Here is a 24,122-nt window from a genome sequence, read left to right on the forward strand (position 1 = left end):
CTACCAGCCCAAGATCATAAAACTAGGGCTCTAATAATGAAGTAAGACAAACCTGCGATTTTATGTTACAGCACTCTACAAGTTAAGTAACTCTTGTGTACGTGTGTATTTAATTAATTTTGAAAGAGATAACAAAAAAAGTAAAGTTCAAGCCTCATTTAACTTCTACAAAGTTATTGTGCAGGGCAGTGTATTTTTAATATTGCAGCAGTTACTTGTATAGACTGTGGTGATTGTTTTGAATTCCAGATGTATTTGTAATATTGCAGTACTCCATGGAGGAGATGATTTTGTGGTGCTTAAGAAATTGCTTCAGCATATTTTCCTTCTTTTAATCATTTTGAATTTATGAAAAGTAAAGGAAGTGTAACCTTTGGGAATACTTGAAGTAATTTTAGTCATCTTAGAAATCTTACAGTTTTACAGTCCAGTCTACTTTTAGTTTAATTCCATTCACTGCCGTTCACTGTTTTCAGTTTAGTTATAAAGTAGTTATACCCATGCAACTCGGACAAGACTTACTTTTTTTTTGGATTTTAATGCAGCAAGATCAATTTGTTGTAATTCTACATGACAAATTAGTTTCCTGAAACAAATTCTTGATTTGCTGTGGTTTTCTAAGTGTCCAGGAACTATACTTTAATCTAAAAAGTGAATGGCCTCAACAGAACCTGAAGCTCTCACTGCGTTAACGATTCCTCTCAGATGCCAGAAACAGTTTCCTCTCAGGGATTTTACTTCCTTTCTGGAAATGATTTTAGTCTACAACCATTTTGGAGCTTTCTACTTCAGACAGAGTTTCCATCTGCAGATTGAACAGACATCGTCTGGTTCCAGAGCACTTCTTCTCATCGCAGGTAACGCCAGCCAAGTTTTATTCTTGCCTTTTGTTTACTTGTTAATTACCTACTTTAAATCTGTGGGGGAGGACAAGGCTTGTGTCTACTATTAAACTATTAAGGGCCTTGGAGCAGACTGACGTGGCATGAAAGGCTGTGATAAGTGAAGCTGTATGTGTGTAGTATTAATGGATGTAACTAACTTCAAGTATGCAGGGATTATGCTTAAAATATTCCCTCAAAAAACTCAAATAAATGGGCAGGAGTTTAATACTGTATGTTAAGAAAGAGCTGACTTTTTTGTGAGTTGAGGGGCCCTGTTTTACTTTTAACTGACTTCAGGATTTATAGAGGCCAGAGGCATAACAGAAATTATAACTGCCCTTTGTTGAAATCAGAGTCACAGTACTCACGAGTATTTCTTGAATCTGACCGTCTGCAGATCCTGCCATGGGTTGTGGGCTACGAAAGCTGGAAGAACCTGATGATAGCAGTCCTGGCAAAATATTTTCTACTCTGAAGAGACCACAAGTGGAAACAAAGACTGAGATTTCATATGAATACCTTTTACTGGATTTTACTTTAGACATCAGTGAGTTGCTTTTACTTTGTTGCTGTTTCTGTTAAAAGCTACAGTTAAATGTTTTTTAATATTCATGTTAATCAAAAAATAGTTGGTTGAGCAATTGTTTATCCACATTTCAGCCAATAGTCTTCAGTGTAGTTATTGTAACTTAGCACTAACATCTGTCACCTCCAGACACACAATGATAGCAAATAGGAGTTGAGGTCTTTTTTAGTTAACAAAGCTGCTTTAGAAATGGCTCCAAAGTTAAATACTTAGCTCAATTTCAAGAAATAAATTACATGCATACTAAATATTATTTCTGGGTGTTCAGTTGCTATTCTGTTCAGAATTCTGCTTTCTCCCATGGGTTTTATGAAGATAGCACCCCTGGCTTAAACTGTGTCCGTAGACAAATAAACAAACCCAGATGGCAGCATTTTGGAAACAGAATATCCAGTGTCCATTTGAGGTTCATTTAACAGTTTTAAGTTGTAGTTCATTTGAAATTTTCCAGTGGCTCAATCAGATTGTTATTTGTCGAAAATAATGTTATCATATCTGATGAAAGCTATATGTTTAAAGAAAATTGAATAAAAGTAATTACTGTAATGTTTTTACAATTTTGATATTCTCCTCTGCTCCACCTCTGTCCCTTTCACCACCCACTCCCTCAACACATTCCCCCACCGTTTTTCAAAACACAGTGACTCCATTTGTTGTCTACAGTTGCATTAATACACAGGAGCCAAAACGACTATTTTTCATAGATAAACTGAAGCAATCTTAATGATCTTTTAACTGCTGGGATTATTACAGCTGAGTTTATTCACATTAAATCCACACATAAGAGCACTTGGTAGTAGTAATGATTACTGTGTTTTGTTTGCCTGCTTATAGAACATAAACTAATTGCAGCAATGGCATTGAAACTCTGCAAATTAACACTGGAAGCAGAGAACTAAGATAATAAAATTTAAATCTCAGGTGCTAAGAGAGGGAAATTTTAAAGGAGCTTATTTCCAGCCCTTTAGTTCAAAGTTCATAGTAAACTTGTTATCAAAGTATATAAATGTCACCATTACAACCCTGAGATTTGTTTTCTTGTGGGCATACACAGTAAATCAAAGAAACGTAATAGAATCAATGAAAGAAAGTACTCAACAGGATGGACAAACAACAAATGTGCAAAAGACAGCAAATTGTTCAAATACAAAAGGGGGGAAAAAGCAATAAATATCAAGAATATGAGATGAAGAGTCCCTGAAAGCCCTTCAGTTGTGGAAACAGTTCAGTGATGGGGCAAGCGAAATTATCCTCTCTGGTTCAAGAACCTGATAGTTGAGGGGTGATAACTGTTCCTGAACCTAGTGATGTGAGTCCTGAGGCTCCTGTACCTTCTTTCTGATGGCGAGAGTATAACCTACATGTTGAGTGCCTTTGATGATGGATACACGATGAATTCTGCAGATGCTGGAAATTCAAGCAACACACATCAAAGTTGCTGGTGAACGCAGCAGGCCAAGCAGCATCTCTAGGAAGAGGTACAGTCGACGTTTCGGGCCGAGACCCTTCATCAGGACTAACTGAAAGAAGAGATAGTAAGAGATTTGAAAGTGGGAGGTGGAGGGGGAGATCCAAAATGATAGGAGAAGACAGGAGAGGGAGGAATGGAGCCAAGATCTGGACAGTTGATTGGCAAAAGGGATATGAGAGGATCATGGGACAGGAGGCCTAGGGATAAAAAAAGGGGGGGAAACCCAGAGGATGGGCAAGGGGTATAGTCAGAGGGACGGAGGGAGAAAAAGGAGAGACAGAAAAAGAATGTGTGTATATAAATAAATAACGGATGGGGTACGAGGGGGAGGTGGGGCATTAGCGGAAGTTTGAGAAGTCAATGATGATGGATGCTGGTTTCCTGTGATAGCCTACAGACATATATTTTCTTTGGAGGATCAAGCAGAAAAGAGGAAGATATAAAGACGCTGTCATTACTTTGCTGTTCTAGAAACTATATGGCACATTACTGCTTGATTTCTAATTTTTTTAAATATGGACTCTGTCCATCAATTTGTTTTCGTCTCTGTATAATAATTTAGAATGGTGTTAAGGATGGGTTGAGAGGAGGTTTCCTAAGAAGACAATTACTTTAAAAACATAATCACAAATAGATGTAGATATGCAGGTTTGTCTGAGATTTCAACAGTAGACTTGCTTGCTCAGTTCCATAGGAAATGTTGTAGAGTTTTTGCTGCTTTCCAAAAATATTCATAACAAGAATGTTTATTATGGAATACTTAACATTCCAGAAGAGTGCAGTAGATTCAACATGATTCAGATTGTAAACTGGAACTTGAATGAAATATAGTTCTTTCTTAGCTCAGATCAAAATAAAGAGCAAATTTGAAAAGAACAGGTAAAATTCAAATTATAATATTGTTGTCTTATCTCACAAAGAGAAGTTAATGAAATAGATGTTTTATTATTTAACACCCAAAATCATAGGATGAAAGAGAAATCAGGCATGGTATCTTACTACCATTTCCCTCCTTCATTTCAAAAATCCCATTGTTGCAAACTTCGCAGCCCAATCCTTGTAAATGACATGACACTAAGATGAGAGTGTTTCATATTTGGCTCCTTTCCTCACTTAAAAGGTTGGTCATGTCACATGAAAGGTTTAAAATAATATTAAGGCATTTTTGTCCATTTAATCATGCTCTGCTGCTTTTGGTGCTGTAGTGGGCATCCGCTATAACACAATCAACCTTTAGTTCCTTTACAGTGACAGCTCTCTTTTGATAACACACTTGCCTCTGGGTGACTGCCCTGTGCTCAAAAAGAGCCATAGCTCAAAATAAAAGGAGTACATTGATACCAAGCTGTAAGAGCATGTGTAAAAAAATCCCCTGTGATTTTCCTCACAGATATGGCGGGAAAATCCAGTCCAAAGGACAAAGTGATGAATTTTATGTCAAGGTGGAAGCAGCTAAGAACTGGTAGATGATGGATGTAAAGAGAATTGCAAAAAGAATAGGAAGTAGCTTAATGAGCCATTGAAAAGGCAGAAGATTCATGTAACAAAATAATTAAAAATACAATTGCAAGTGCAGGAAGTTAAAGCAAAGTCAGACTATTCAGGGCCCACAGAAGGTCTTCCAGCATTTAACAGAAGAAATAAAAAGGCAAAGTTGTTCCTTTACACTGAAGATTGTAGCCCAAAATGCCCATTTCATTTTTCTCCAAACCTTCATGAGAGCCTGAAACACTAAGTACACAACAATCACTCCTACCACTTCCAAATGAGCAAGAAGGAATGACTTCACTCAACTTCACTGAACTGTACTCACAGCCTATGAACTCTTCTGCTCATGTTCTCAATATTTATTGCATATTTATTCATTATTATTATTTTGGGTTTCTTTTTGGTGTCTTTGTACTTACTGTGAATGCCTGCAAGAAAATGAATCTCAGGTTGTATATGGAGACATACATGTACTTTGATTATAAATTTACTTTGAACTTTTGAGTGAGCCAGTTGAAGTGTGAATGATTATTCAGAGAACTGCAGGAAGAAAAGATAGTTAAACACTGCAACAACCCAAATTAGGAAATAAACTAAAGTGATAAATGATTAGCAGAACAGAACAGTGCTTTGGAACAAGGCAATTCAAAATGATTTCACCTTGAATTGGTTCCACAGGATGATAGGGTGGTAAATGAGGTGTACAGTATGCTTGTCTTTATCAGTCAAGGGATAGGAAGTTATTCTGCAGCTTTATGAGTCTCTGGTTAGGCATGTCTAGAGCATTGCATCCAATTTTCATTGCCCCATTATAGGAAGGATATGGAGGCTTTCAGAAAGGTGTAGAAGAGGTTTACCAGGATGCTGCTGGATTAGAGGTCATGTGCTATAAGAAGTGATTTGACAAACTAGGGTTATTTTCTCTGGAGCAGTGGAGACTGAGGGGAAACCTGATAGAAGTTTATAAAATTGTGAGAGGCAGAGATAGACTAAACCGCTCATTTCTTTTTCCCAGGGTCGATATGTCTAACACTAAAAGGCATATATTTAAGATGAAGGAGTAAATTTCAAACCATTAATGTAGGGCAAGTTTTTTTTCACACAGAAAGTGGAATGCATTGCCAGGAGCAGTGGTGGTGGAAGGTACAATAGCAGCATTTAAGAGGTTCTCAGATAGGCACATGATAGAGGTGTTATTAGCTTAATTAGTTCATTACAACATCACGAGCTGGAGGGCCTTTTCCAGCTTGGATGGCATCTCTGTAAATTACAGTCTCACACTATTAGTTCAATGATGTGGGAAGAAATAAACAGAATTTTCATTTTGTACATTTATATGGTCAGGAAAGTGAAGATGGAAGTTGGGGTGGCCATAGAATATATTCTATAGAGGGGTGGTTTGGCTCTTAGTTAAATAGTAAGTGAAAGCAACCTGGTACTGGAATTGTGTTGTAAATCATGAAAAATTATCTAACAAATCCATAGATCTGGGATGGAAAGTTGTGATGCAGGAGAGATCCTGTTCCCATTGAAGGAAGACGGACCAAGAGTGGAAGCATGGGAAATGAGCAAAGGTCAGAGGGCTGCCCACCACTGCTGAGGTAAGCCTCAGAGGAGGAAAATGGAGGTCTGCAGCAGAGAAAAAGTGATCAGAATTAATAAACTGCAGACAGAGAAACCAGTGTAAAGAGCAAGAGAGACCCTGAAATCTGCTCTAGAATGACTGTCATCTGGTGGGGTGGTACTTCTGCCTACACAATGCATCTGTACTAACCTGGGAGAAATCCATGGTCAGCCATTCTTAATATTCATGGTCAGGATCAGGGTACCCAGAAACTGTGACAGATTTATGAGGAGGTGATGCATCTTATTTTGTATTTTGAGGCTGCACGGCTCTTACAACAGATCTACAGTTGGAACTCTCTGAGCTGGTATTCTGTGGTGCAGCAGCTGCCGTGGTCTGGCATTCTTTGAATGTGTAGCTCTATACTAATTAACTAATTCTAACTAAGATCTAAAATTATAAGCAAATGATTTGAGAGGATGGTTGAAGACTACATCCGCAGCATGCTACCAGCCACACTGGATCCCCTACAATTCGCCTTACCAACAGAACCGGTCTACTGATGATGCCATAGCCACAGCACTACACACCATCCTCACTCGCCTGGAGAAGAGGGATGCATACATTAGAATACTGCTCCTGGACTACAGTTCAGTATTCAACACCATATTTCCCTCCAGACTTGACAGGAAGCTCAGAGACCTCGGCCTGCAACAGACTTTGTGCAGCTGGATCCTAGACTTCCTATCAGATCACCAACAGGTGGTAAGGATGGGCTCCCTCACCTCTGCCCCTCTGACACTCAACACAAGTGCTCCCCGGGGTTGTGTCCTGATCCTCCTCCTCTACTCCCTTTACACCCATGACTGTACTGCCACACACAGCTCCAATCTGCAGATCAAATTCGCAGATGACATGACTTTGATTGGCCTTATTTCTAATGGTGCTGAGACAGCCTACAGAGGAGAGGATAACACCCTGACGCAGTGGTGCCAGGATAGTAACCTCTCCCTTGATGTCCAAAAAACAAAAGAACTGATTGTGGATTACAGGAGGAATGGAGACAGGCTCGCCCCGATCAACATCAATGGGACTGCCGTTGAGAGGGTGAGCAGCTTCAAGTTCCTCAGTATACACATCAACCAAGATCTCACCTGGACTGTACACACCGGCTTGGAGGCAAAAAAAGCACAACAGCGTTATCTTCCACCTCAGGTTACTGAAGAAGTTCAGCATGGACTCCCAAATCCTTAAGACCTTCTACAGGGGCAGCATTGAGACCCTACTGACTGGCTGTATCACTGCCTGGTACAGGAACTGCACCAACCTTGATTGCTGGTCACTGCAGAGAGTGGTACAGGCAGCCCAGCACATCTGTAGATGTCAACTTCCCTCCACTGAGGACATTTACAGCAGCAGGTGCAGAAAGAAAGTCTGGAAGATTGTTGGGGACACTCGTCACCTCAACCATAAACTGTTTCAGCTGCTTCTGTCTGGCAAATGGTACCACAGCATTAAAGCCAGGACCAACAGGCAACTGGACAGCTTCTTTCTACAGCCATTAGACTTTTAAATTCACATGCTGTACATTGCAACGGAGTCATAACGCAAAGATTTTTACTCCCTCATGTTGTGGGATGTATGTAAGATCGAAATAAATGCTAATTCTAATAGTAAATTAACAAAAACTTGTACTAAATTGTAGGCAATTAATGTGCCAATGCAACTTTTACAATTTTAGCTTATTTTGGACAACTGGGTTACCAACTGTTATCAACAAATACAAAATGCTGGACAAATTCAGCAAATCAGGCAGAATCTAAGCTGCAGAAGGTTGTAAATCTAGTCAGCTCCATCTTGGGTACTCGCTTACAAAGTACCCAGGACATGTTTAGGGAGCAGTGTCTCAGAAAGGCAGTGTCCATTATTAAGGACCTCCAGCACCCAGGGCATGCCCTTATCTCACTGTTACCATCAGGTAGGAGATACAGAAGCCTGAAGGCACACATGCAACGATTCAGGAACAGCTTCTTCCCCTCTGCCATCCGATTCCTAAATGGACATTGAATCTTTGGACACTACCTCACTTTTTTTTAATATACAGTATTTCTGCTTCTGCATCTTTTAAAATCTATTCAATATACGTAATTGATTTACTTGTTTATTTATTACCTTTTTATTTTTTTTTCTCTCTGCTAGATTATGTATTGCATTGAACTGCTGCTGCTAAGTGAACAAATTTCACGTCACATGCCAGTAATAATAAACCTGATTCTGATTCTGATCTGTGGAAGGAAAAGAAAAAGTTGATGTTTTGCACCAAGTCTCTTTATTGGGCCTGGAAAGGAAGGGGGCAGAAGCTGACTAAAAAGGTCCGGGGTGGGAGGGATGATGTGAGAAACTAGGAGGTGATAGGTGGAAGAGGTAAAGAGCTGAAGAAGGAGGAATCTGATAGGAGAAGACGTGACCCTTGGAATATGTGACCCAAGGAGTGTATATATTTTAAAAAGCTCAGAGGAAGATGATCAGGGACATTTTCTATGGTCCAGACATTCTGTGGTCTGTCACCACTCAGGTCCCAAGAGGGCCAGGCTAGAGAGTTCCAAGTTGTGTATGGTCAGAGATGAACAAAAAGCTTCAAGAGGATGGAAAAAATCTTAAAAATACATAAAGAAAGAGCACAGTGGTAACTCTTCCTTCAGTTAGTCCTGACGAAGGGTCTCGGCCTGAAACGTCGACTGTACCTCTTCCTAGAGATGCTGCCTGGCCTGCTGTGTTCACCAGCAACTTTGATGTGTGTTGCTTGAATTTCCAGCTTCTGCAGATTTCCTCATGGTAACATTTCCAGACTTTTTTTTGTTGAATGTAATACTTTGAAACGTTCTTTTGTTGGAAATTTACAGTAGATTTGCAGTGAACTGAATCCAGTTCAGGCTTTAATTATTATAAAATTTCCTGAAGTGGGGTGGAGAGTGGATGTGGAGCATCTTGCTTATCACAGGATATGGCTGCCAGAGTATTGAAAGTCTCTCCCATTGGTTTATGATCCTTCCAAGTCCTCGTTTGCATTTAGCCTCATTGATGTTAAGGAACTTAGCTTTTCAGGCATCTTTGATTTCTTGGCCCATGCAGAGCATGGCAGTAGAACATAAGAACATAAGACATGGGAGCAGAATTAGGCCATTCAGCCAATAAAATCTGCTCCACCGTTCCAAAATGATTCATTTATTATCCCTCCCAAACCCATTCACCTGCCTTCTCCCTGATGCCCTGACTAGTGAACGTAGTGTATATGGACTAAACAAAAGTACAGAAGGGATAAGTGGAGCGGCCATTGTCGGGAGTAGGCCAGTGGTGAGAGTAGAAGTGACAGGCTTTGGCGAAAGCGGGCTTCAGCGAGGTAAGTGGGTAGGTGGACTTCATTTTGGTTTTTCTTTGCATTTTTTTAAGGAATAGAGAGCATGTCAGTAGGGTTAGTATTTTGCTCTGGGTGTCAGATGTGAGAATCCTGGGAATCTTCCAGTCTCCCAGATGGCCCATCTGCGCTGGGTGCAGCTCCTGAGAGACCGTGTTAGGGATCTGGAGCTGTAGCTCAATGACCTACAGCTTATTAGGGAGAGTGAACAGGAGATGGAGAGGAGCTACAGGGAGTTAGTCACCCCGAGGCTGCAGGAGTTAGATAAGTGGGTGACGGTCAGGGAAGTGAAGGGAAGAGCTCAGACAGTAGAGAGCACCCTTGTAGCCATCCCCCTCATTAATCGTTATGTTGTTTAGGATGCGGTTGAGGGGGATGACCTGACAGAGGACGACCACAGCGATCAGGTCTCTGGCACTGAGTCTGGTTCCGTGGTGCAGAAAGGAAAGAGGAAGATGAGGAATGCAGTAGTCATAGGGGATTCTATAGTGAGGGGAACAGGCAGGAGGTTCTGTCAGCCTGATAGAGATACCCACAGGGTGTGTTACCTCCCGGGTGCCAGGGTACGGGGTGCAGAGTATTCTGAAGGGAGAGGGTGAACAGCTAGAAGTCTTGGTATATGTTGGTACCATTGACATAGGTAGAAAAAGAGAGGAGGTCCTGAAGAGAGAATCAGAGAGTTGAGTACGAAGCTGAAAAGCAGGACCTCCAGGGCAGTAATCTCAGGATTGCTGTGCTATGTGCTAGCAAGTGCAAGAATAGCACGATCAGGTGTATTAATGTGTGGCTGAGAGATTGGTGTATGGGCAGGGATTCAGATTCCTGGATCACTGGGGCCTCATCTGGGGAGGTACAACCTGGATGGGTTACAGCTTAACCCAAAGGGGTCCAATATCCTAGCAGGCAGATTTAATAGAGCTGTTAGGGAGGGTTTAAACTAATTTGGTGGGGGATGGGAACCGGAGTGATAGGGCTGAGGAAGGGGAAAACAGAAATAAATCAAAGATAGCGTGCAACAGATACTATAGAAAGAACAGACAGGAAATGAGGCTTAATCACAGCCAGTGGCGTGAGTTACAGGGTAATAGAGGCATGGTGCAGTTAAAACAGAAAGCAACAAATACTGGACTGAGAGTGTTGTATTTGAATGCATGCAGCATGAGGAATAAAATGGACGATCTTGAAATTCAGCTACAGATTGGCAAATGACATTGTGACCATCTCTGAAACTTGGCTAAAGGAAGGCTACCATTGGGAGCTGAACATCCAAGGATATACGGTGTATCAGAAAGATAGGTTAATAGGCAGAGGGGGTGGTGTGGCTCTGTGTATAAGAAATAATATTAAATCATTACAAAGAGATGACATAGGATTGGAAGGTGTAGAGCCTCTATGGGTTGAGTTAAGAAATGGCAAGGGTAAAAGAACCCTAATGGCAGTTATATACAGGCCTCCAAACAGCAGCTGGGATGTGGATAGGAGATAGAAAAGGTGTGTCAGAAAGGCAATGTCATGATAATTGTTGGGAATTTTAACATGAAGGTGGATTGGGAAAACCAAGTCAGTACTGGACCTCAAGAAAGAGATTTTGTAGAATGTCTAAGGGATGGCTTTTCAGAACAGTTTGTTGTTGAGCCCACTAGGAGATCGGCTGTGGTGGATTGGGTGTTTGCAATGATCCGAAGGTGATAAGAGAGCTTAAGGTTAAGGAACCCTTAGGGAACAGTGATCATAATATGGTCAAGCTCACCTTGAAATTTGAGAGGGAAAAAATAAAATCCAATGTGTCGGTATTTCAGTGGAATAGAGGAAATTACAATAACATGAGAGGGAAACTGGCCAAAGTTGACTGGAAAGGAACATTTGCAGGAAGGACAGCAGAGCAGCAATGGTTGGAGTTTCTGCGAAAAATGAGGGAAGTGCAAGACAGATATATTCCAAATAAGAAGAAATTTTCAAAGGGAAGAAGGACACTACCATGGCTGACAAATGAAGTCAGAGCCAAAGTAAAAGCAAAAGAGAGGGCATACAAGGAAGCCAGAGCTAGTGGGAAGGCAGAGAATTGGGAAACTTTTAAAAACTTGCAGAAGGAAACTAAGAAGGTCATTAGGAAGGAAAAGATGAATTATGAAAGAAAGCTGGCGACTAATATCCAAAAAGATACTAAAAGCTTTTTTAAGTATATAAAGGGTAAAAGAGAGTCGAGGGTAGATATAGGACCAATGCAAAATGACACTGGAGAAATTGTAATGAGAGATGCAGAGATGGCAAAGGAACTGAATGCGTAACAAGGTGCCGCACATAAGGCTGCTTAGCAAGATAAGAGCCCATGGAATTACAGGGAAGTTACTAGCATGGGTGGAGCATTGGCTGGTCGGTATAAAACAGAGAGTGGGAATAAAGGGATCCTATTCTGGCAGGCTGCCGGTTACCAGTGGAGATCCACAGGGGTTGGTGTTGGGGCCACTGCTTATTACGATGTATGGCAATGACAATGATTTGGACTATGGTATTAATAGATTTGTGGCTAAATTTGCCAATGATACAAAGATAGGTGGAGGAGCGGGTAGTGTTGAGGAAACAGAGAGCCTGCAGAGAGACTTAGATAGTTTAGGAGAATGGGCAAAGATGTGGCAAATGAAGTACAATGTTGGAAAGTGTACGGTCATGCACTTTGATGGAAGAAATAAATGGGCAGATTATTATTTAAATGGGGAGAGAATTCAAAATGCAGAGATGCAAAGGGACTTGGGAGTCCTTGTGCAAGATACCCTAAAGGTTAACCTCCAGGTGAGTCGGTTGTGAAGAAGGTGGATGCAATGTTGGCATTCATTTCTAGAGGTATAGAATATAAGAGCAGGGAAGTGATGTTGAGGCTCTATAAAGCACTCATGAGACCACACTTGGAGTATTGTGTGCAGTTTTGGGCTCCTTATTTTAGAAAGGATATACTGACATTGGAGAGGGTTCAGAGAAGATTCATGAGAATGATTCCAGGAATGAAAGGGTTACCATATGAGAAACGTCTGGCAGCTCTTGGGCTGTATTCCCTGGAGTTCAGGAGAATGGAGGGGGGATCTCATAGAAACATTCTGAATGTTAAAAGGCCTGAACAGATTAGATATGGGAAAGTTATTTTCCATGGTAAGGGAGTCTGGGACAAGAGGGCACAACTTCAGGATTGAAGGATGTCCATTTAGAACTGAGATGCGGAGAAATTACTTTAGTCAGAGGGTGGTAAATCTGTGGAATTTGTTGCCACGAGCGGCTGTGGAGGCCAAGTCATTGGGTGTATTTAAGGCAAAGACAGAGGGGTTTTTGATTAGCCAGGGTGTCAAAGGGTATGGGGTGAAGGCAGGGGAATGGCGATGACTGGAAGAATTGGATCAGCCCATGATTGAATGGTGGAGCAGACTTGATGGGCTGAATGGCCTATCTGCTCCTATACCTTATGATCTTATGGTCTCGTGGATCTCAGTAAGGCATTTAATAAGGTTCCCTATACAAAGCTCTTTCAGAAAGTAAGGAAGCATGGGATCAAAGGAGACCTTGCTTTGTGAATCTAGAACTGGCTTGCCCACAGAAGGCAAAGGGTAGTTGTAGATGGTTTGTATTCTGCATAGAGGTTGGTGACCAGTGGTGTGCCTCAGGATTCTATTCTGGGACCCATTCTCTTTGTGATCTTTATAAGTGACCTGGATGAAGAAGTTGGGGGGGGGGGTGTTAGTAACTTTGCTGATAACACAAAGGTTGGGGGTGTTGTGGATAGTCTGGAGGGTTGTCAGAGGTTACAGCGGGACTGGATGCAGAACTGGGCTGAGAAGTGGCAGATGGAGTTCAACTCAGATAAGCATGAAGTGATTCATTTGAGTAGGTCAAATTTGAAAACAGAATATAATATTAACGTAAGACTCTTGACAGTGTGGAGGATCAGAGAGATCTTGGTCCATGTCCATAGGGTACTCAAAGCTGCTGCGCAGATTGACAGTGTTGTTAAGAAGGCATTCATCAACTGGCATTCTCGAGTTCCATTTGTAATGGAGGGAGGAGAAGATGGCAGCGCGATGCAGCGCGCACGGCCGTTACGAATGAATATTGATATGTGTAACTAGGGGGATGTGCACAATCCGGATTTGATAGAGACAGCCGTGAGAAGCGCAGAGGAACATCTGGAGAAACTTCTGAAGTGCCTGTTTCGCTGCCACTGCTACTGTGTGATCGAGAATCTCTGGAGATGAAGGCCCCAAATCCTCGGCTTTGCGTATCACCTGTTGCCGGAGCTGGGGTCGAAACGCTCGGCAGAGGTGGTGCTCAGTGCTCGGTGTTGGGAGGTGGTTGGAGGCTCAGAGTTTTTCAGATGGACTCGGAGTCAGACTGTGATCAGACGCTTCTGGGATGCTGCACCGGCAAGTTGGCGGCGCTGGAGGTTTACCGTCTACGTGAGATGATGGGACTTTCGAGAGACTTTGAGAATTTTACTGTGCCATGGTCTGTTCTTTCAAATTACGGTACTGCTTTGCACTGTTATAACTATATGTTATAATTATGTGGTTTTTGTTTGTTTTTAAGTCGGTTTGTCATGTGTTTTCGTGATATTCTGGAAAAACATTTTTATCATTTCTTAATGCATGCATTATTAAATGACAATAAAAGGGGACTGTGTGTCCTCATAATCATCATAATCATAACTGAGGGATTGAGTTCAAGAGCCGTGAGGTAATGTTACAGCTATATAAGACCTTGGTCAGACCCCACTTGGAGTACTGTGTTCAGTTCTGGTCACCTCACTACAAGAAGGATGTGGATACTATAGAGAGAGAACAGAGGAGATTTACAAGGATGTTACCTGGATTGGAGAGCATGCCTTACGAGAATAGGTTGAGTGAACTTGGCCTTTTCTCTTTGGAGTGACGGAGGATAAGAGGTGACCTGATAGAGGTGTATAAGATGATGAGAGGCATTGATCTTGTGGATAGCCAGATGCTTTTTCCTAGGACTGAAATGGCTAACTTGAGGGAACATATTTTTAAGGTGCTTGGAAATAGGTACCGAGGGGATGTCAGGGGTAAGTTTTTCACACAGAGGGTGGTGGGTGCATGGAATGTCCTGCTGACAATGGAGGTGGAAGCGGATACAATAGGGTCTTTTAAGAGCCTCTTAGATAGTAGAGGGCTATGCACTGGGGAAATTCTAGACAGTTTCTAGAGTAGGTAACATGGTTGGCACAACATTGTGGGCCAAATGGCCTGTAATGTGCTGTAGATTTCTATGTTCTATGTTCAGTCAAGAACCTATCAACCTCCACTTTAGTTATACCCAATGACTTGGCCTCCACAGCCACATATGACGATACATTCCACAGATTCACCACCCTCCGGCTGAAGAGTTGCTCTTCATTTCTGTTCTAAATGGACATCCCTCTATTCTGAGGCCATGTCCTCTGGTCCTAGACCCCCTGCTATAATAAACATCATCTCCAAATCCACTCTGTCCAGGCCTTTCAGTTCTCGACAGAGTTCAGTGAGATCCCTCATCCTTAACTCATGCGAGTACAGGCCCAACGCAATCAAACATGACTCGTACACTAACACTTTCATTCCTGGAATTGTTCTCGTGAACACTCTCTGGACCCTCTCCAGTGCCAGCACATCTTTTCTTAGATAAGGGGCCTAAAACTGCTGACAGGAGTCCAAGTGTGGTCTGACCAATGCCTATAAATCCTCAGAATTTCATCCTTGCTTTTATATTCTAGTCCTCTCAAAATAAATGCTAACATTGCACTTGCCTTCCTTATATTGACTCAATCTGGAAGTTAGCCTTTAGGGAATCCTACACGAGGACTCCCATGTCCTTTTGCACGTCTGAATTTTGAATTTTCTCCCCATTTAGAAAATAGTCTATGTCTTTATTCCTTCTACTAAGGTGCATGACCCTACATTTCCCTACACTATATTCCATTGCAACTCCTTTGCCCATTTTCCTATTCTGTCTCAGTCCTTCTGCAGTCTCTTGATATTCCTTCTTCAGGACCTTATCCTTTTTCTTCCCTACGCTGTTGGTACCAATATATACCACAATTTCCGCTGTTTGCCCTCCCATTTTAGGATTCTGTGGACCTGATGCAAGACATTTCTGACCCTGCCACCTGGGAGGCAACATACCATCAGGGTTCTCTTTCATGTCCGAAGAATCTCCTGTCTGTTCCTCTAACTATGGAATCCCCTATCACTACTGCAGTTCTCTTCTCCCCCATTCACTTCTGAGCCACAGAGCCAGACTCAATGCCAGAGACCAGGTTGCTGCAGCTTCCCCCTAGTAGGTTGTCCCCCTTATAAGTATCCAAAGTGGTATATTTATTATTGAGGGAAATAGCCACAGAGATACTCTGCACTGGCTGCCACTTCCCATTCCATCTCCGAACAGTTGCTTCTTTTCATTCTCCCACCAAAGGTGATCAAGTTGAAGCTCCAGTTACTTAACAGTCTCTAAGGAGCTGCAGCTCAATGCATCTTGTGTAGATGTAGTTATCAGGGAGACTGCAGGTCTCCCAGAATTCTCACATCACACACGAAGAACATACTACTAGCACTGAAACCATTATCACTGCACTCGCTACGTACTAATAAGCGAAGCAAGAGAAAAAAAGTTTACTGGAAATTTCCTTAAACCTCTGTCATATATATTCCTATATGTATTGGATACCCCAGAGATTATCTGAACACTTGAACGTAATAGTGGTTTGTTTATAAAATTTATCAAGTTGTGGCCCTTACTGTTGGTTTTGTGTACTTTAGTGTATTCCCATTGATCATTTTAATGGCCATAGGGCACCCTTGCCCCAAAGGGCAATTCAATTCATTGTCCTTCATTAGAAAGGATCATAGAGCAGATTCATAATTGTTCCTACATGTTTTGAAGAATCTAGTCATCAAGAGTGCAGGCTACATAGAGATGGAGGCATAGTAATTTGACTAGGAAATTTTTGATCTTCATATGGACTGCGATAAGCAGACTAACAAACTGATAAGTGGTGAATTTCAAGAGCATGTTGGAAATAGTTCTCTGTAACTTTATTCCATCAAACCAATTGAGGGAAGACTATATTTTATTTAGTATTGACAAACATGATGACTTACATTATAGCCAAACATTGCAAGAACCTTCATTAAATGGCATTCATAGTGCAAACTAATGTATTTCAGAATCAGAATCAGGTTTATTATCACCAGCATGTGTCATGAAATTTATTAACAGCAGCAGTTCAATGAAATACATAATCTAAAAGAAAGAAAAAAATATAATGGTAATAATAACAACAAATAAATAAATTACAGTATACGTATATTGAATAGATTAAAAATCGTGCATAGAACAGAAATAATATATATTTTAAAAATGAGGTAGTGTTCAAGGGTTCAATGTCAATTTCAGAATCGGATGGCAGAAGGGAAGAAGCTGTTCCTGAATTGCTGAATGTGTGGCTTTGGGCTTCTGTACCTCCTACCTGATGGTAACAGTGAGAAAAGGGCATGCCCTGGGTGCTGGGAGTTCTTAATAATGGACGCTGCTTTTCTGAGACACCACTCCTTGAAGATGTCCTGGGTACTTTGTAGGCTAGTACCCAAGATGGAGCCAACTAAATTTACAACCTTCTGCTGCTTCTTTTTGTCCTGTGCAGTAGCCCCTCCATACCAGACAGTGATGCAGCCTGTCAGAATGCTCTCCACGGTATAACTATAGAGGTTTTAGAGTGTATTTGTTGACTTGCCAAATCTTCTCAAACTCCTAGTAAAGTATAGCCACTGTCTTGCCTTCTTTATGACTACATCGATATATTGGGACCAGGTTAGATCCTCAGAGATCTTGACACTGAGGAACTTGAAACTGCTCACTCTCTCCACTTCTGATCCCTCTATGAGGATTGGTATGTGTTCCTTCATCTTACCCTTCCTGAAGTCCACAATCAGCTCTTTCGTCTTACTGACATTGAGTGCCAGGTTGTTACTGCAACACCACTCCACTAGTTGGCATATCTCAGTCCTGTATGCCCTCTCATCACCACCTGAGATTCTACCAATAATGGGTGTATCATCAACAAATTTATAGATGATATTTGAGCTATGCCTAGCAACAGAGTAGAACAGTGGGCTAAGCACACACCCCTGAGGTGCACCAGTGTCGATCATCAGCGAGGAGGAGATTTTATCACCAAGCCGCACAGATTGCAGTTTTCCAGTTAGGAAGTTGAGGATCCAATTACCGAGGGAGGTACAGAGACCCAGGTTCTGTAACTTCTCAATCAGGATTGTGGGAATGATGGTATTGAACGCTGAACTATAGTCAATGAACAGAATCCTGGCATCCACATCAAAGTTGCTGGTGAACGCAGCAGGCCAGGCAGCATCTCTAGGAAGAGGTACAGTCGACGTTTCGGGCCAAGACCCTTTGTCAGGACTAACTGAAAGAAGAGCTGGTAAGAGATTTGAAAATGGGAGGGGGAGGAGGAGATCCAAAATGATAGGAGAAGACAGGAGGGGGAGGGATGGAGCCAAGAGCTGTACAGGTGATTGGCAAAAGGGATATGAGAGGATCATGGGACAGGAGGCCCAGGGAGAAAGAAAAGGGGGAGGGGGAGAAAACCCAGAGGATGGGCAATGGGTATCGTGAGAGGGACAAAAAGGAGAGAGAGAAAAAGAATGTGTGTATATAAATAAATAACAGATGGGGTACGAGGGGGAGGTGGGGCATTAGCGGAAGTCCTCTCATATCCCTTTTGCCAATATCCTCTCATATCCCTCTTGCCAATCAACTGTCCAGCTCTTGGCTCCATCCCTCCCCCTCCTGTCTTCTCCCATCATTTTGTATTTTCCCCACTCCCCCTCCCACTTTCAAATTTCTTACTAGCTCTTCTTTCAGTTAGTCCTGACGAAGGGTCTTGGCCCGAAACATCGACTGTACCTCTTCCTAGAGAAGCTGCCTGGCCTGCTGTGTTCACCAGCAACTTTGATGTGTGTGGCTTGAATTTCCAGCATCTGCAGATTTCCTCGTGTTTGCGTTTTTAGAATCCTGGCATAGGTGTTTGTGTTGCCCAGGTGGTCTTGAGGTTGCATCTGCCATTGACCTATTGAGTGGATAGACAAATTGCAATGGGTCCAGATCCTTGCTGAGGCAGGATATCAGTCTAGTCATGACCAACCTCTCAAAGCATTTCATCACTGTAGATGTGAGTGCTCCCAGGCGATGGTCATTAAAGCAGCTCACATTATTCTTCTTAGGCTCTGGTATAATTGTTTCTTTTTGAAGCAAGTGGGAACTTCCGCCTGTAGCAGTGAGAGGTTGAATATGTCCTTGAATGTTCCCACCAGTTGATTGGCACTGGTTTTCAGAGCCTTACCAGGTACTCCATTGGGACCTTCTGCCTTGCGAGGGTTCACTCTCTTTAAAGACAGCCTACTGTTTGAAGAAGGGGAACACATTGACATAGATTCTAAATTTAGAAAAGTCTGGCTCATGTGATGAGATGAGACTGTTGTCAGTGTCTGGACAAATTCCTTAATAGAAAAAGTGACAGTAGATCAGCAGGAGATTAAAAAAACAATTTAATCTGATTTAGAACCAGTTTATATCCCGAAGGAGAAAGAGCTCTACCTGCCATAAAATAAAAATTGATTTCCAAAAATATGATACATTGAAATAAAAGTACAGAAGAAGAATATATAGTGATGATTTTGGGAAAATTACACAGCACAGCAATACAGATTGTAAGAGATGCCAATTTCACAGTTCTGCAGCAGCACTGCTGTCTCACAACTCTAGGGACTGAGATTCAACTCTGATAATGATTGTTTCTGTGTGGAGATTCAACATTCTTCTTATGACTTCCTGGTTTCCCTGCAGGTGCTCTGATCACTACCTACCTATCAAAGATATTGGTAATTTTAATTTTTCCCTAATGAAGGTAGGTATTCAGGAATGGGGTGGGGGCAGGGTTGATGGGCATATGAGGGAGGATAGGTCAAAGAGAAATAAGTGGGTAAATGGGAGTGTTGGGGATTGTTTTCGTGCAGCCTACATAACCCAATGGGCTGAATGGACTCCTCTTGTACTTTATTAAATAAAATAATAAAAGAATCTTGGAAATAACCTGGCAAAAGATAACAAAATTAACTCAGATAACTTCTTCAATTAACAGCAAGTTGGATATGAGGGTGGCATGATAGCATAGTGGTTAGCCCAATGGTTTACAGTACCAGCGACACAGGATCAATTCTTGCCACTGCCTGTAAGGAGTTTGTATGTTCTCCTCATGACCGTGTGTGTATTAAAGGTGAAAGTTGATCGTTTCCTGATTAGTCAGGGCACCAAAGGATACGGCGAGAAGGTTGAGTGGGATCTGGGATCAACCATGATGCAATGATGGAGCAGTCTGGATGGGCTGAATGGCCTAATTCTGCTCCAATGTCTTATGAACAATTTGAACCTTTTAAAACTTGATGTTATTGAAATTAACAACTGAAAATAAAACATATTGAGGGAGAATCATATCTTGCCTTAGTATTTACATTGTGTGAAAAGGGCAGCATTCCAGGTATCCCAAGGAATCAAATAATGAACCAGCAAAAGAGGCTCATCAAAATTAATTAAAGGAATGTTATAGTAATAAATGAAATAATGCATTTAGAGGGGTCTTCTCTAGGAATGATGATTAAAAGAAATTGGTGAAAATATTGTAGGATCCTTTACTGTAATCTTTCAAAGTTATCTTTGTTTCTTTACCTTCCATAATGGTGCATGCTACTATTTCAGAAAATTGAGAAAGAAATTAAGGGAATCCTTTGATCTGTTGTAGAAAAAATGTAATTAAGAATAAAGACTCTGAATTCCTTGAAAATATTAAACTAATCAAAAAGGACCAGGTCTAATAACATGATTACAATTTTCGAAGAAGTGAATATACCTTGAGGTTATTTATTCTTTACAAATGTACTTTGGGAGCACTCATAAGAACCAGCAATGAAGCTCACAAAAGTAAAAGCAATTAATTGTAAAAGCATGTAAGTTGACCACAGCGATTGCCAAACAGAGTAGGAACTTGAATTCAAAATGTGGAGCAGATCCTTAACAATCCAAATTTACTGATGGCACAAAGATTAATAGCATTCTAGCTAATCGCACAAAGGCAAATAAAGTACAAAGAGATATTAGTAAACAAGTGATCCCTAGCAAAGCTGCAAAAAATTGATCTCATTGCAAGCAAATGTGAGACCATACACTTTGGGTCAAAACTGATAAAACAGAGTGCATTCTAAATACTGAATGCTGAAAGCACTGGAAGTTTGGAGTAATTTACCAATTCACTTGGGTAGATCATTAAAATGCCATGGACTGTTACAGAGATAACCAAACAACCTAGTAGCATCACGCTCCTCATACCTAGTGAACTAGAGAACAAAGAATCAGACATCAAGCTTGCAAAACACGTGTGAATGCATAGCAGAGTGAAAGCTATAGCATTGTTGTTCGATAACAGTAAATTATACGGAGTGTTTCTCATTAGCAAGTTTACATAAGAAGACTTTTTAAAAAATTACATGCAATTTAAGGTACTACCTCATTTAGATGGTAATTTTGGTGTCTACATAGTAGCAAACTATCAAACACATTCTGTTAATAGATAACTGGAAAGCTTCTATCTCACTGTTATCAGATTCTTGGACAGACCTCTTGTATGATAAGATGGACCCTTCACTTCACAATCTACGTTGTTATGATCTTGCACTTTATCATTTACCTGCTCTGCACTTTTAAAATTTATTCTGCACTCTGTTAATGTTTTTTGTTAGTCTAGCTCAATGCACTGTGTAAGGATTTTATCTGTATGACCAGTTTGCAGGACAAGCTTTTCACTGTCTCTTATGCATGTGGTAATAATGAACCAATACCATTAGCAATATTAATACCAAATCGAATATCACTTACTGCATACATAAGATTTCACTGAAATAATAATGCAGAAACTTATTTCATGGTATTTGCTCTCACAGAATCAAGAAGATACCCCTACCACCTAAACATAGCTTTGATTTCTTTTTTCTTTTAACTATCTCTCACCTTTCTTAAATGTAAATTACTTACATGAAGTAGTTGCTCTGTTTTAGTTAACAATCAGAGAAGATGCTTTTGAGCCATATATATTGTTCATCGGCCATACTGGAGACTAGTATGTCCAGTGATTTAATGCTCCTCAAAGCATGCAAAGAATTTATTGAGTGTAATATACTTGGTAGTTAGTCCTCAAGCAAATCAAACTGCAGGATTTTCTCTGAATTGTGGGAAACACAAGCTGCTACAGCTTCAGCCAGGAGTGCCAAAAAGTGCATAACTTTGCAACAGCTAGTTTTGTTGTGCCTTTGAAGTTCAGCCCAGTGACTGAGAGAGAGGATAATAGATGACTGAAGGGAAATAATTATGAAGACTGAAGAGTGACAGGGTTAGAGAAGATCAAGAGAGGAGAGAATCAGAGTAGATAGAGGAAAATATTGGAGTGCTTGTGAGGAGAGGATGCCAGAGTTGCTGTGAGACTGACATTAGAGGGGAAGATTCTGCTGTTTGCACACTCAGTGAATATTCAGTTGAGAGGAAAAATATAACGTTGAGGTGTTAGCAAAAAAGACAGCCAGCTTTGAAAACTTTCTTGAGAAAATGTGACCTCCCAAAACTCTGCAGCAGTACTCCCAAGAACATGTCCTTTAAGTAACTCAAAGAGAGAGGCCTCAACTCTTTGGTTCTAACCTGCTTCATTTTGCAAGCGTCAGACTTTGCATCATGTTGAAAGGTTTGTAGGCTTTGCCTGTGGATTACAGATGGCTGTAAGTGATGTCAAAAGTAGCAAAGCGTACTGTTTGGTAGAATAAGAAATTGGAAGAGATGTGGTTCATCAAGGCCCTTGAGTTTGATCCGCCACTCAGTGAGACTGTGACCTTGGTGTCCACACAACTTTCTCGCTTGAATCCATAACTCCTGTCTCCCCTATAGACTGAGAAACTACCTAACCCCTGTTTCCAGCATTATGTAAGCTGCATGTACAGAAAAATCATGTCTAAATCCTGGAATTCTGTCGTTGGCCAAGAAGTTTAATCGTGTTTATCAGCTGACTGTGTTAAAAATTCTATTATATGTTAATCAAACTAGTTCAGAGCTACAATTGAATTTCTAGTACATAACCACCAAAGAATCAAAGGTGGAAAACAAACCATTGTTCTTCACCATGATGTGTCACTAAAACAGTGTCGTTTCAGGCCAGGCAGCATCTCTAGGAAGAAGTACAGCTGACATTTCGGGCCGAGACTCTTTGTCAGGACTAACTGAAAGAAGAGATAGTAAGAGATTTGAAAGTGGGAGGGGGAGGGGGAGATCTGAAAGGATAGGAGAAGACAAGAGGGGGAAGGATGAAGCTAAGAGCTGGAAAGTTGATTGGCAAAAGGGATACAAGGCTGGAGAAGGGAGAGAATCATGGGACGGGAGACCAAGGGAGAAAGAAAGGGTTGGACTAAAGAGAAATAATTTTTCAAAATACAAACACAGAATAATGGTTTGAATTCCCTCCATTACCTGTGTGATCCTGCAATTCTATACCTGCATAATGATATTGTTGGAGTTTCTTTCATATAAGAATGAAAAAAAAATTATACTAGACTACCTAAGATTAACTGAAAACTATAGAATGTGTCACTGAGAGTTACACATTATTACTTCACAAGTACAGCAGATCCTTTCAAAAGGTTGAAATACTGATGTGTGTTTTATTAACATCCTAAAAACCCTAGGAAATACCCCTCCCTTAATTAATTAAAATTATTAATTGAAGCAGTTTTTTCTGTGGAAAACAAATTTAGTCCGTTTTATTTTTGTTTACTGTTCCCTTAATATTTATCAACTAATTATATTAAAAATCTAATTCAACACATCATTAGCCCTTAGTAATGGATTCAGAGTGAATACCTGATGGTACTGAAATAATCAATGCAGACTTTTCTTAAGAAATTCCCTATAAAATCTACTTGTTTAGCATTCAGAGTTTTTTTGTTGCCCACTAGTCCTGGGAGCTTTTGTGTATGGGATTTATTTTTATTTTGTAGCTCTATCTGCCCTGTTAGTACAGCCTGGAGTCTCTATAACTTCCCTTGCTTTGCAAATTGCTAATTTTCTTTTCTGGGAAAGTTTTATGACTTTAACTTCTAATGTGTCCTGATGGACAGTGAAGTGGTCATAGCAGTAGCACATCAGCACCAATTCCTGATTTTGTAACTGAATGCCTGGGCTGAAGAGTCACACAACAGAAAAAGCAATAATAATCATAGGGTTAGGATACTTTTTAAAATTGTCACTATGTTTGCTCTGAAGTTTTTGAAAAAACAATCAAGCCACAGATAAGTAACAGCCTTTCCAACTGCTAATATATTTTCAACCACAATTTGACAAAGATTAACTCTTTGTTTAAATTTTATCTATAGGGACAAAGTTCCATTAGATTTTTGAGGGATCTACACACACACACACACACACACACACACACACACACACACACACACACACACACATGCAAACAGTAGATTTTCAACACTGACATTCTGTAAAAACTCTGAAATGTTAAGGAAAAGTTCCTGGAAATTCATTCTTTATGAGTAATTGCACAAAGAAAATACATTCCATTA

General features: G+C 40.8%; 1 protein-coding gene across 1 annotated transcript in view; it reads left to right on the top strand.

Moving 5' to 3' along the window:
• The first annotated feature begins 584 nt into the window (after positions 1 to 584).
• Positions 585 to 24,122, top strand: part of rftn2 (raftlin family member 2) — a 61,110-nt gene continuing 37,572 nt past the window's right edge. The window contains exons 1-2 of the mRNA XM_072261612.1: positions 585 to 857; positions 1,282 to 1,431. Of these exons, the coding sequence (XP_072117713.1) occupies positions 656 to 857; positions 1,282 to 1,431 (352 nt within the window). The 5' untranslated portion in view covers positions 585 to 655. The remainder of the gene's footprint in view (positions 858 to 1,281; positions 1,432 to 24,122) is intronic.

Source organism: Mobula birostris, chromosome 6 (assembly GCF_030028105.1).
Source record: "Mobula birostris isolate sMobBir1 chromosome 6, sMobBir1.hap1, whole genome shotgun sequence".
Lineage (NCBI taxonomy): Eukaryota > Metazoa > Chordata > Chondrichthyes > Myliobatiformes > Myliobatidae > Mobula > Mobula birostris.